Source organism: Rhinocladiella mackenziei (assembly GCF_000835555.1).
Source record: "Rhinocladiella mackenziei CBS 650.93 unplaced genomic scaffold supercont1.10, whole genome shotgun sequence".
Lineage (NCBI taxonomy): Eukaryota > Fungi > Ascomycota > Eurotiomycetes > Chaetothyriales > Herpotrichiellaceae > Rhinocladiella > Rhinocladiella mackenziei.
Window position 1 is genome coordinate 565,510 of NW_013550595.1, and position 13,413 is coordinate 578,922.

Consider the following 13,413-nt stretch of genomic DNA (forward strand, 5'->3'; position numbering starts at 1 on the left):
AGAATTGAAGTGAAGAAGTGTCATAGGAACACAACCATGTCCTCATGGACATAGAATTAAAGGGCACAAGGATCTGATACCGTCATTAGGAAGGAGCAATTGAAGAAAACCAGGGTGAACAGAACACATCTCATCGAGTTCAAGCAGAATGAGAATGAAAATGACACGGAAACAGGGAAGGAATTGGCCGATCGAACCAAGATTATTCTGGACGATGGAAACTTCAATGGAACTGAATTAAAACTGAATTAACATGAATTTCTGCTCTGCCTAGCTCGACTTTGGGTGCATACATCAGACCACCCAGTCAGCCTGAACTAAGCTTCACATACCGAGTACAGAATACCGTTCGAAGAAAACCTTCAGGCATTCCCCCCATGAAATCAAAGTCACGCAGATAGAGAGTGTTCGTCCTTGGGACGACAGTATCATCATTTGAGAATAGCATAGCACTGCATAGCACGGCGTCCTTGGAAGCGTACATCGTGTAAAAATCGCCTTTTCCCAGGCAGTAAAACTCCATAATTCCCCTCCCTGAACATTCCCCCTCCATATGCCCATAGCACAACATAGCATAGCCTTTCAAGATTGCTTGTCATAAAACCACAACGTAACATTGAATGTTCAGTTCCACACATAGGTAAGGACTGATTTGTTGGTCGATTGTTTTTGATTTTCCCAGTTGCTTTTCCGAGATTGCACTTTCGGATCGTCGAGGATCAACAGTCCAGCCGTCCAGCATCTTTGAGGTGATGGGTACAGGTATTGTAGTACGGGTCAGCAAATCATACATCTTCGCCTCCCCAGTCATTTGTGTGCTTTCATATCGAGCATTCATTGTGTGTACACCTTGAATCATCGTCGAATTGGGATGCCCTCCTTTCTAGCCGGTGGACTGATACTTCCTGCCATAACATCAGGGCCGTCAGCTTCCCCTTCTTGAACCACGGTAGCATCTTGCTCGTCAGCACTGGCGCTCCTGGCCAAGAAGCTGCTCTCCTTGACTGGACTACGGCTTGTAGCTCCCGGGAGTCCACCGCGAGGGATTCCATTGATACCTCCACGATGCATTCCCGCGCCAGGTAGCATGGTTTGCCCATCGGGACTGGTCGCAATACCGACACCTACTCCTGGTCCAACCGCACCGGAGACTGAATCCGTGCGCGAGAGAGTGTGTTTGAGGGGACTCATGTGAGGGATCTCATCGGCTTTGGGATGTTCGGTGCCAATGGTAGTAACGCCCGTGTCGGAAGCTTTGCCGGCTTTGGACAGGGCATAGTCACCAGAGTCGAAATATTTACGTTCCTAATCCAGACCATCAGAGAATGAAAAATTTCAGGTGATCGGGGATGGAGGAGTTTATACCTTCAATTTGTTCTGCAACAGATCACTCTTATTTGGCAGTTTTCCATAAAGTCGAAACAGACGCTGCTCGTCCGCAGACAATTTCTAGGATGTGTTAGCATGAGCCTCGCTCTGCGAGATACAGTGATAGCGTACGGAGATGTCGATCTTGTTCTTCTGGTGTGGATTCATTTTTGCCTGCCTTTCTGCTTGTAGCTTTGTGGCTTTTTCCACTCAAAGATACGAAGCGACGCCGACGATTTTCAGTAATGGTGGTTATGGTAGGGTGTGTGAGACTCCCGACCGATCAATGACTACCAGTACTTAGCGGTCCGAGCGCTTGCTGTTCTCTCAGTGCTGCAAAATCCGCTTGAGCCAGAGGAAATCAATGGTATCGAGGTGCGAGAGAGGAGGCAGGTCGCGAGTGAGATATCGGTTGTGGACTTGATTTCGGGTGACAGGATTGTGAATAGGGAGGTGGAGGGATCAGCCAAAATTCGGTCTGAGCGCGTTTTGGGCCGGCCAGACTGATAAAACTGATCGAAGCAGTTCGACGAAAGTTTCAGTGGTGAGGATTGAGAATTTGGCACGAGCCACAGGTTCTGGAGTCTTCGAAGAAAGCCACCAATACGGAAATGAGACGCAGTTGTTTGGGTTGGTAAGAAAAGGGTGTGTAGAGGTGGGGTGTCGTGCTCTGAAAGAGACGCACAATGCAGTACGTACTTTGTTTTGAACCTTTGGCTGCAGTCTGGGGAAGGGCGGCGTTTTTTGGCTGACAAGTCACAACAAGCGCAGGGAGACTAACCAAAACGGGACCGCGGGCGGACTGACGACAGTCCCCGACCAATCAGATCCCTTTTGGCTGATTCTAGCTTTGGCATGGCTAAACTTACCCCGGCGTTTTCCGGCAGGCCGCTATCAATTTTCCGATGTGCTAGGTTTGCACTCGCCTCTTCTCCAATTTTTCGTCATATTTACCCTGGCTTTCGCGACGGGTTTGGGCCGGTGAGATATCGAACAGACTGATCCATCCCATTTCGCCCCCTAGCCAATCAGCATGTCGGGCCCCAAATACACCTTTGTGGTTGAGCACCTGGACCCTGAACTTGGCCCATGGTCCACGTTGGAGTACAAGACAATCGCAAAAGAATCTCGTGAATCGGGCTGTCACTTCATCCTGTCTTCCGTCCCTGAATCGCTACTCACGACTCCAGATCTGGCAGACTTGCAAAGCATGGGAGCAGAGGCTAGGAATGACAACGTTGAAGCGTATTTTTCCGACAGAAAGGAAAAGATATGTCTTCTAGATCCTAGTGCGGCGCAGGAATTAGATCCTTCAGATGGCAGCGTCTTTGAAATCTTTCTGTTTGGAGGTATCCTAGGTATGAAGAGACCAATTTGAATGGCACCATTATATTGTTCTGACGGGTTTTTGTAGGAGACGATCCTCCGCGAGGTAAAGTTCCCATTTTCTTGACCTGTGTTGGCTGGTCCTGACCGCAGCAGACCGTACCAAGGAATTGAGAAAGAAAGGCTTCTCTGGTCGTCGTTTAGGTCCCAAACAAATGACCACAGATACAGCTGCACGAGTGACACGAACGGTCGTCCTTGATCAAGGTATGGAAGTATATCCTGGGATTACCAAGTCTCATGTTCAGCTGAGCTGGATGCCAGTACCTCTCGAGAAGATTCCATACACCGACTTCCCAGAGTTGAAGCTGGATGAGCACGAAACCACCGAAATGCCTTTTCGCTATGTGATAGACAAATTTGGAAATCCAATAATGCCGGAGGTAAGAATTCCATTCAGCTTTAGTCCCCTTAGTCTAAATCGGAATAGGGTATGATCGAATTGATTAAAGCAGATGCTGACAAGGCATTTGAAAACCTTGAGCTTGCTGACGAAATTGCTGGTGTCGAGCAATTAAATGTTGCTCGACCTTGACCTCCTCCGCGAGCCATGATGTCGATTGCTGAGTGGCGAAAATCCAATGGGCTGTTTCCATTTCAGAGAGCTCCACTATTGTGCCCCCGTCCTCAGTTGACTGCATACCGCCATTATTCACACCAAGTCGGTGAATGAGGCTCCAGGGAAACGTCCGACTTCGCTAGGGCGGGTAGGTGGTTCACCAGAAATACATTAAGCCGAATACCCTCACTACGCGAGGCGGTTGGGAAATCCACCGCCGATCATGCGATAAGGTCATGAACAAGGCCGCATATTTGGGTCGCAACACCATATGTGTTGGATGTTACGGACCACTCCTGTCGTTCAAGAAAGACGAGAAGGCAGGTAGCCAGGCATCCCTCGCATGTTCTCGACAAAAAACCAGCAAGGTGTTGAGATTCAATTTGTCATCTGGAAGGGCTGGCGTACTCCTCTGTTTCACATTAATGACCGGAAGAATGTTCAGACTTTGAGAGCACGCTGTTAACATTATTGTATGGTGAAAATGGACATGAAGAGGCACCCATACTCAACGCGAACACGGTTGCGAATGTTCAAGTTTCTACTCCTTTTTGTCAGCTTTTGCAGCACGTCGAGGGCGAGTCCCGGGATGCCGACCAACTCAACATTTTGTGCTTCCTCCATGTCGTCACCCTCTCGAAAAGACTACTCGTCGCTTCTTCTTGAATAGAAGGAATATATACATAGCGGCGCTGAAAAGGTGTTACGACATTGTCAAATTCCTCATATCCAAGTCTTCTGGCGAGACGACCGAAATGTGTCGAGAGTCATTGAATGTCCACTTCTTTGGCATTGTAAAGTATCCAAAATGGAGGATTGTGTATGAGTGAGCCCAAGCCATATATTCCTCTTCCACAAATGCCCCTATGCCAAAGACCCACAAGTGGTCACGTGCAACCGCAGAATTAGCATCAATGTTTTCAAGAGCGAAATCAAGCTTACGAAGGCATTTCAGATGCATGACATCCTAGATGTGTATGGTCGGAGTCCCGTTTTGGTGCATGAGGGGAGTTTCCAGCCCGAAGACTATGAAAATTTGTGTCGTGAGACAGAGACACATCTCGATTGAAGCATGATGCACTCTAGTCGGTACAGGCATCCCTCCAGGGATAGGATGAGCCTTGCGCTGGCCAAATTGATTTGACCATGATCCGGGATCCCAGCTTAAGGGGTCAAGCACGGGGCGCGTACGAGTATTTGCTGCAATTTTGATGATTAAGTAGAGAACCATATCTTTATTTGACTGATCAAGCTCACCCAAGGCCTCCCCACAAAAATAATCTAATGATCATCGTGGGAGCGTTTTGATGCTGAAACAGAGCCTCACGATTTCCTCAGAATAAGGCTGCCGAACAGAGAGCCTTGATGGCTTTGAATGCCTGTGGGAATCTGGCATTCTCGTTGTGTAGTGACGCAAGGAGAGATCTTAGAGCTCAAACGCCCCTAACTTCATGTTCAAGGCATTACGGAGGTCCAGGTCGTTGTTTCGTGAATGCATGGTGGCCTCGTGCTCGAAATAATACTTGTAAAATTCTTGACGATTTGAAGGCAAGTTCTTGGAACCACTTCGTGATGCTATTTCGACCGCGAAAAGGTCTTCACGGTCCAAGGTTGCACAATCGTAACGACATTGCAATTCATAGGTGAAAGAGGAACAGGAGTCAAGCAAAACGGATCGGAACTCCCTCCCAGGAAAAGCATGGCCAAGCTGGAATCACTTGCTGTAGCACACCTAGATGGCTTCTTTGGAAGTGCTGGTTTGCGTGATGGGCACGTAGGTTTGATAGGCTTGCATTAAGCAAGTCTTCAGGGCTTTTGCTGGCCAAAGGAGGGTTTACATGCAACTTCAGCATCCCGTTTCGTTTGATGCGCCACTGTCTGGAAAAATTTTAGATCAACTCTGCTGAGTAACGGCCACGCTGGAAAGGCTAGATGGACCCGCCGATTCAAAATTTCTCAGCCAGTCCAGATCTGAAAGGTACGGTAGTAGATCTATTGTCCGGCATGTCTTGCTCTAATCTTTGCGGAATATGAGCAGCTTACATATTTAGCCACCAATCGTTTGCCTTCACAATCAAGGATTGTGTCTGCTGGCTGAGTCATCGACAATGGCAAACACCAGAACCAGTATCGGTATCAGGTTGGGTAGGATGATCAGTATGGGGAAGTGAAGGTTCTCAGGCCCGTTTCTGCGCATATTCGTGTCCAGGAAGAATCGATAATTCTGCCACCTACGGGAATGGAAGATCGGTGTCAGGGTCATCTTATTTCTCTCCAACTTCCGGCAGGATTAGTTACTCGTTGACGCGTTTGAGCATTCTTTGACAAACTTCTTTCAGAGCATGTCCGACGATCTAAGCATGCCATTGAACGATCCAGCGTCAGTAGAGATTATCCGATGCCAATTATCACCATGCTTGTCCACGTTTATACACTGGCTCATTCGTAACGGTGGTTGACCTGTGTTATAAAGCTCTCTTCATTCTATTCCTTTTTTTTTTTTTTTTTTTTTTCAACGAAGCTGCCACCGAGCAAAAGGAGTCGAGGTACGAGGATGTCTTCATGCCACTGATTTAGACCTAGGTCAAAGGGAGTAGGTGCTAGCGAGATGGACAGTGTTTCAGATTTTCGATCAAAGAAATTTTAGTCTGTACCAAAGAACAATGAATGCAAAAGTGGAAAAGATGTGCACTTCTTACGGTGAACTATTTACGCAATGGTGCTGCCAAGACCTCGTGGGGGTGTCCGCCGAACCCAGACCAATGCTAGTAGTGAGAGTCACCGCGGACTTTTCTGGTACAGTCCCGCTACCATTTCTCTGCCTGAGTGGATTTTAAAAGATGTGACCTTGACTTTGCCAATTTCTTCCTTTGGCCTTTCAGGTTGATTGGGTCCTTGAAACTTCAAGTCATTGTCCGTCACGACTACTGGTCAAAATGGTGGAAAAAGTCTACGTCACCTACAATGAGGTCGGTCTCACAATTCTACAAGCCGTCGCATGCAAGTCTCTCGAGGCAAGGCTTCAGATGATATTAACGGGAATTCGTTGATAGATCCACAAGCTATGCCAAACTTCGGCATCCAAGATCCTCAATGATTACCAACCCAACCTCATGATCGCTATTGGAGGAGGTGGATTTGTCCCTGCTCGCATTTTGAGGTATAGAGACAATCTCCAAAAGATACAAATGTAGTGAGAGAGAAAGGCTGAAACAATCACGTACAGGTCATTCCTGAAACGCCCTGGTGCTCCCAACATCCCAATCCAAGCCATTGGACTGTCTCTGTATGAGCAACTCACCGGTTCGGATCCTGTCGAAGCGCCTGGGACAAAAGTCACGCGTACACAATGGCTCGATTTGTCTTCACTTGAGATGTCAAATCTCATCGGAAAGAACGTCTTGATCGTTGATGAAGTCGACGACACTCGTACCACTCTCGAGTATGCCGTCAGGGAGTTGGAAAAGGATGTGGAAGCCGCCAGACAACAGCAAGGGAGAGCCGAAAAGACAAAATTCTCCATTTTCGTGCTGCACAACAAACACAAAGACAAGAAGGGTCATCTTCCAGAGGACATGGTCAATGAGAATCGATATTTTGCGGCAATCACTGTGCCTGATGTTTGGATTTGCTATCCCTGGGAAGCAACCGACATTGATGAACATGACAAGCTCGCCGCCGAGCATGGCGTCAAGGAGAGTCACTAACCCGACTCTTCTTCATGATTGACATAGAGTAGAGAAGAGACCACCCAGCTGAAAGAAATTGCCTTCCCGAGATATTGGTCATACAACCAGAATTGACTTTTCGACATCTTGAATGAAACACGCTCAATCCCAGCGGACTTTTCTTTGGTCCAAACTCTTCCTTGCCGCGTCTAATTGTCCCATGAGCTCCTTGTAAGCATCTTCTGTGTCGTTGAAACGTAAAACACCCAGACCCAGCCGCCCCAGGAGGTATGCGCCGAGAGTAACGAGGGCCCAGAAGGGTAGTACCGGGATAATTTCAACCTGGATTCTGGTCGGTAATATTGAAGGCACCGGAGAATCTTCAGCTAGGAGAGGGAGCGCAAGGAGGAGATATGCCTGTTTACATGTTAGTTCCGCACAATATAAGGCTTCCTGCTTGAGTTGTTAAGGAATGATGCGAACATACGGAAGAAACCAGCAAGGCAAATGAGATAGTTTGCGCGGCACGACCCATGGTTGCCGAATCGAGGAGATTTGTTGAAAGTTACTCGACTGCCGTTGACGACAAAACATTTTCGGTTGTCTCAGTTGCCGTGGGATTCGCCGTAGATACTTGGCGCTCAGCCTTGCACATCACACCGCCTCGAAGCGCATTTTGTGTTATGCTTCAGCCTTACCCACCCGTTGCTCAAAGCCGTCTCCAATCTACGGCCTCAATGCTCTCGAGTAATCTTGCAATCATAGTGGATATCTGGCTCACAAAGTACTCAGTGCCTGGAGACTTCTCTAGCCATCTTGTGAGCCCTAACTTTTAGCATTCTGGAAAGGTGTCCCTCTCAAGAGTACGAGTCCAGGCATCCGTGTATCTGCTTTTTCATAAAGCTAGTCTCCATCTCTGGACTCGTTCCGTGTGTCCAGTCTATCTCTTTGCCGAGAATTTGGTAAAGCCACTCGTCGAGACTTTGATGTGAACCATGGCATTTTCAAACTCAAGAGACATCTTAAGGCTCGCTAGAGATCTATCCGAACGCGATCCGCTTGACGCAGAACTCAAAACCCATAATGAACGAGTGATATCGAGTTTGAAGTATCTAGGCAACTATCCCGACAATGGAGTCATGACAATTTCCAAAATCATGCCTGAACTCGCCATGTACTTCCATCAAGTCGCCCTACGAGGACGACACCATGATCCACGTCTCAGTGTTCTCCTGGCCGACACTACTCGCGAAGTACCACTTTGGCGACCACAGTTCGGTCTACCGTCCAAACCAAGCTCCGAAGAGAATTCTCAACAAGTGAAGGGCGAAGTTGCTCCAGATTGCGTTCTCGAAGTGGCGAGACGAATCATCATTGGCCCCTGGCACGAGACGTACAGGGAACAGATCCGATCTGCTCTCCGAATCATTGCGAACTGCTGTGCGGACAACAACGTCAACCGGAGCATCATCATCCATCGGGGCGGCATCGAAGCAATGATGCATCTGGCCCTATACAGACGGGAATGTGACCTGTTGCTGCCAACATTGTACAATGTCTGCGTCGACTTTGATGAGCCAGCGCTCGACAACGAACGCAAGCCATGGCCTCCTCTCCAACTGGCTTTTCGAGGAAGCGAGCAGAATTCCGGACCGGCCGTCAACCTCGCGGAGCAAAAGCTCGGTATGTCTTGGGATACTCGACACGAACTCAGCTCGGTCGAGATCCTACTCGAAACCAAAACTTCCGCAGACAATTGTCTCGGGATTCTAGCTGATGTAGTCGAAATGGCAAGCCGCGTCGCCTTGTACGGCATTCATCAATTGGTTCGCAATCTCGACGACGACGACTCGGTTGAAAAAGCCGAGGTCTACACCATCCAGCTAGTGCATACGCTTCTCAACCAAGGGACCGAACTCGCCAAAGAAGACTTTGAATGCTGTGCCTCCGTCTGCCAAGCCGTTCTGAACGTCTTGTCCCAACAAGCCTGTTACGGAGCTGTCCTCAGCGCCGACGGCGCTCTCTGGCAATTAATTCATCTGCCATACGCCTGCGTCAATGACGACGAAGACGAAGAATCCCACGAATCCCTTGTACCCTACAGAAAAGCAATCCTCAAGACAACCTACGAGATCTCTACACTGGAGAAATATGGAGCCAAATTCAACGGTGAGCGCAACTTGATACACAACTGTATAGACCTGTTGAAGAATTACGGCGAGGGGAAACGTGATCTTCTATCCGTCGGTCCACGACCCTGGGCCAGCGTGTGTGTTCTGTTAGCAAACAAGATCACTTCAGCGGACCGCGCGATCTCCTTCGTGAAATCGACGCACATCGCCTCCGTCATAAGCCGCCTCATTTCCCAGTGCACTGATTCTGACATTCTGCTCCCAGCCATTGACCTTGCGACGCGCCTAGCCCTGTGTACCGAGGGACAGGATGCACTGCACGTCGCCGGTATGATGTCCAGTCTGTGCAAGCTTTTGACTCCAACAAGCGAAGCGAATGCAATGGGAATCAACATTCAGCGCGAGACCGTGACACTGATGAGGCTGCTTATCAAGGGGCGGGCGGAGCATATCTCTGATCTGAAAAACGTGAATGGCGAAGGAGCTGATAATCAACGCGACAGTATCGTGGCTGCAATGATGTACCTGTTCCAGAACACCAATGACTCGCGTACCAAGACAGAGATCGGAAGATTCTCAATCGAGGTCCTCCGAACGCTGTTCGCATCTGCACCCTCACAGCCAGCTGGTTTGGGGAGTAGCACAAACGGACAACCATCCAGCGATCTCCCTGCTGACAAGGAACAACAGCCAGAAAGCGAAAGCCAGGCGATCGAAGCGCAGTTCCTATCAATATTCAACCAGTCTCCCGCCACGAGCAAGGACGGTGACTCTTCAACAGTCGCCGACACAATAGCCTATATAGTCACGCAACCTGCACCACGACCACACTCACCATCACCAGACCAGGCCCCCGCGCAATCAATCCAAACCGAAGCAGAAGCCTGGTTCGGCCTCGGCCTGCTTTCAACACTCTCTGTCGCGCGTCCATGGATACTCGCAGCCTTGAGTCGAGATGACAATCGACTCTTGTCTCGTTTACGAGAAATTATATCTCAATCTCAATCATCCTCATCATTAGCATTGTCATCAACCTCGGCTTCAGGGGCCGGCTCAGTAAACCAGGACCAGGTTCCAAATGTCCCGGCAGATACCAAAACGTTTCTGCCAGCGAGTAAAGATCCCCGATACGAGAACGTCAAAGTCTTCGTGGTGAAGATGATGCACGCACCGCCTATCAACGACACAAGCACAAACTCGAGCTCGAGAGACAAGACGTTACAAGAAAGCCTCGAAGCCGTGGCGGCGGAGATGGGAGTTGATTGGGTTCTGGTGTGATCGATACTAGTATGATCCGTTGAAAGGACTGCATCTTCTGTGTGATCGGCGTCTGATTCCAAAATATTGTAGGCAAGTCAGGATTTAAGGGTAACTGCTACAGCCTTGTCCTCTACCTAGGATCATGTGTAGTTGGGCTACACTGAAGACATCCCCCGACCCTGTCCTTTTTCAAACACTTCAAGGAACATTTCACATGTTGATCAGGTCCTTGGTCGTCAGCATTGGTGGCCGTGTCGGGCAGGATATATTAGGGATGATGGGCCTTCGAGGACACTTGGGGGTTTAGATGGGGTCGTGGATAATCTTTCAGATGTCTGGAATTAGACATTGGCGTTTTCAAAGGTATCTCATTAGGGCTTTGTGCAGAATTACCGCTCCCTCGAAAGGAAAAGCAGCCTGACTCGTTGACTAAGTGGCCGAAGGAAAGCCTTGACCGGGTTTAGGACGAGGCTTCGAGCCCCGATTCACAGAGTTTGATTTTCAATTTTGAGTAACTAGCCACTCTATGGATCAGCATTTATCTGATATTGAACGGGAACGAAGTCATTCCTCCGCTGGAGCTTACTCGTTATCGTACAGGAATTACTAGCAAGTAAGATGTGATTGAAAATTCTCCGTCCGACGCCCACGTTCATTCGCACTGCTTTAACGAGCGTCCTCAGCAAGACATATGAATAGACCCAAGAGTACAATCAGTTTTGAATCAAGGAGTAGTCGACTTAAATCTCAAATTGTGGCATTGTTCATTGCTGCTGTGAATGAGAGCAGATCCATGGGCGAGTCCGAGACCGCATTCGTGCCGCCATTCGTGGTGCGTGTCGTGAACATCGGAATGTCGTAGCAGACAATGGGAGCTGATTCCGGGCCATGGATGAATGTGAGGCCCATATCATCATGTTCATGCATGGACATCCCCATCACGTTCAAACTAGTTTGAAAGGTGTCCATATCCATTGCTTGGCTCCAAGTCATAGTCATATCCATATTCTTGGAGGTCATGGCCGGGTCAGCCATGGAAAAGTCCATGCTGCCCGCCATCTCGACTCCTGAGATAGCCAGAGCGTCTGGAATAGGGAAATCAAGTGACATGTTATGAGAAATGTCGGCTGGCATTTGCATCGACCTCGCAGACTCAAGAGGTGCTTGCTGATCATGGACGCCTTCTCCCTTTCCCGTAGCCACCGGTGAAGCTCCCGCCGTCTGCACAAGTTCTGGCGAGGTGGAAGTGGATGGTACGTCTTGTTTTCGACCCTCGTCGTGGGTTCTCTCATGGCTATATGACAGAACAATACATCAGCATTCCGACATGTCAAATATAAACAATTTGTCGCGACGCAAATCCAGTCCAAGCATCTGGTCGAGATGAGAACTTACCGATCTCTCAAATCTGATCGAGTGAAAATCTTGCCGCAAAACGTACAGCTGTATTCTTCTTTATCGTGGGCCTGCCATTCTATCGTTAGTATCGGAATGGCGCAGAACAGTTTCTATTTCAAACATGAACCCACACTTTTCACATGGCGATTTAGACATCCTGTCCGTAAGTACTTCGACTGACACCCGTCCCTCCGACATTTCACCATTCTCCGATTAGGGTCATGATTCTGCATGTGTTGCCTGAGGCTAGCCCGTTTCCGGAACGTTTTGGAACATATGGCGCACGAGAAGGGCCCTGCGTGGACCTTCTCATGATTGCTCAGACTGTATCTCTCGCGGAATGTCACCCCACATTGTAAGCATTCATATCGGCCTCCATGTTCATGCGTATGCTCTCCTAGGATGCATGGCTTGTTGAATCTCTGATTCCGTATCGGACGTGAGGCCGGTCCTCTCTTCTGCTTTGGTTTTGGGTTTCGAGGAGACGGTCCCAGAGTTTCTGCGTCTAGGTTTGACTGGCTTTCCACGGCGGGGGTCGAAAGAGAAGCAGGGGATCCGTTCACCTCGCTAGTAGTTGTTTGCCTCTCTTGGTCTGGGGGTTGCAAGGTTGTAGTGTCCGGCATCGAGTCAATTGGTGGTAGGGTGGACAACAGATTGGGAGACGCCATGATCAACACAGATTCCTGAATCGTCGGACTTGTTGCCTGTATGGATGATGAGTCCATATCCTTGACCCTAGGGTTGTGTGAGTTCATATTTGCACATCTTGATGTTGGAAAGTCAGACTTTCGTTGCCTTCCGTCAACAAATGACGCCAAGTCAGTTACGGTAGCTTGAGCAGTTGAGAACGAGGAAGGATTGCAATGTATCCGGCTGCTCAACTGATCCAACGAGCAGGGAGGACTTTCATCAATTGAGATAAGCATAGGAGAACAATCAGTGAAGCAATTGTCTGTAGACATTGGTGTTGTTGAAGAAAGTGATGCGACACCGGGGGTTGGGCATGATCCTTCATGGTTGCATAAAACCCATGTTTGAGCCATATCTTCTTCATTAAACCAAGCTGGTGAATACATTCCTCTGACTCCGTCACAATTCTTCTCGTTGTTTGGTATCATGGTAGACTCCGGAGCGGTTTCTGATTTCTTAATCCCTAAAGAAGGCAGTCGAGGAAGAGAGTGGGCATGCAGAGGCTGGGAGAGATGTTCGAAGGATGGTTCAGAAGGCTGTAGACTCTCAGTTGAGGGTCCAGGCGATGGACGGACGCGGCCATTTTCGAGGAACGCTTGTTTAGGCGCAGGTGCCTTTTTGAAGTCCATGGCGTCAAAAATCAACCTTGCCCGTAGTAAATCTTGCAGCTTAGGAATGTTTGCAATGCAGGCGGAGATCTCTGAGATTTAAGAAAGTAAGCGCAGTATTCCTCCAAGAGAGTTTGAGCGAACGTCCTCCAGCTGTCGACTAGAATTCATCTCGAAATAGAGGAAACGTGGCTCCGCCTCCGGCGGTGTTCCTAACATTCTGCTTCCAGATTCAACAGCCGCTCAGGCTGTCCCTCAAATCGACAGGCATCCCCGCTGTAGGCTGAATTGCATTCTCTATCTAGTGCGAGAAGATAGTTGCTAAAGGAGGGCCGTTCCAGTAG

At 48.9% G+C, this 13,413-nt stretch overlaps 6 protein-coding genes across 6 annotated transcripts; 3 read left to right on the forward strand and 3 right to left on the reverse strand.

Moving 5' to 3' along the window:
• Positions 1–855: 855 nt before the first annotated feature.
• On the reverse strand, positions 856–1,536 carry Z518_10890 (uncharacterized protein; the record flags this gene model as incomplete). Its single annotated transcript, XM_013411721.1, has 3 exons — positions 856–1,305; positions 1,366–1,449; positions 1,501–1,536. 3 exons carry the CDS (start codon positions 1,534–1,536, stop codon positions 856–858), a joined length of 570 nt encoding a protein of 189 aa, XP_013267175.1.
• An 865-nt stretch (positions 1,537–2,401) lies between these two features.
• Positions 2,402–3,289, forward strand: Z518_10891 (uncharacterized protein; the record flags this gene model as incomplete). Its single annotated transcript, XM_013411722.1, has 5 exons — positions 2,402–2,726; positions 2,783–2,800; positions 2,848–2,961; positions 3,019–3,137; positions 3,185–3,289. 5 exons carry the CDS (start codon positions 2,402–2,404, stop codon positions 3,287–3,289), a joined length of 681 nt encoding a protein of 226 aa, XP_013267176.1.
• Positions 3,290–6,249: 2,960 nt separating this feature from the next.
• Positions 6,250–7,020, forward strand: Z518_10892 (uncharacterized protein; the record flags this gene model as incomplete). Its single annotated transcript, XM_013411723.1, has 3 exons — positions 6,250–6,282; positions 6,367–6,473; positions 6,540–7,020. 3 exons carry the CDS (start codon positions 6,250–6,252, stop codon positions 7,018–7,020), a joined length of 621 nt encoding a protein of 206 aa, XP_013267177.1.
• A 123-nt stretch (positions 7,021–7,143) lies between these two features.
• Z518_10893 (uncharacterized protein) lies at positions 7,144–7,516 on the reverse strand (the record flags this gene model as incomplete). Its single annotated transcript, XM_013411724.1, has 2 exons — positions 7,144–7,398; positions 7,469–7,516. 2 exons carry the CDS (start codon positions 7,514–7,516, stop codon positions 7,144–7,146), a joined length of 303 nt encoding a protein of 100 aa, XP_013267178.1.
• Positions 7,517–7,976: 460 nt separating this feature from the next.
• On the forward strand, positions 7,977–10,391 carry Z518_10894 (uncharacterized protein; the record flags this gene model as incomplete). Its single annotated transcript, XM_013411725.1, has 1 exon — positions 7,977–10,391. The coding sequence occupies one exon, from the start codon at positions 7,977–7,979 to the stop codon at positions 10,389–10,391; it is 2,415 nt and encodes an 804-aa protein (XP_013267179.1).
• A 729-nt stretch (positions 10,392–11,120) lies between these two features.
• On the reverse strand, positions 11,121–12,526 carry Z518_10895 (uncharacterized protein; the record flags this gene model as incomplete). Its single annotated transcript, XM_013411726.1, has 3 exons — positions 11,121–11,667; positions 11,769–11,839; positions 11,903–12,526. The coding sequence occupies 3 exons, from the start codon at positions 12,524–12,526 to the stop codon at positions 11,121–11,123; spliced, it is 1,242 nt and encodes a 413-aa protein (XP_013267180.1).
• Between the last annotated feature and the right edge of the window lie 887 nt (positions 12,527–13,413).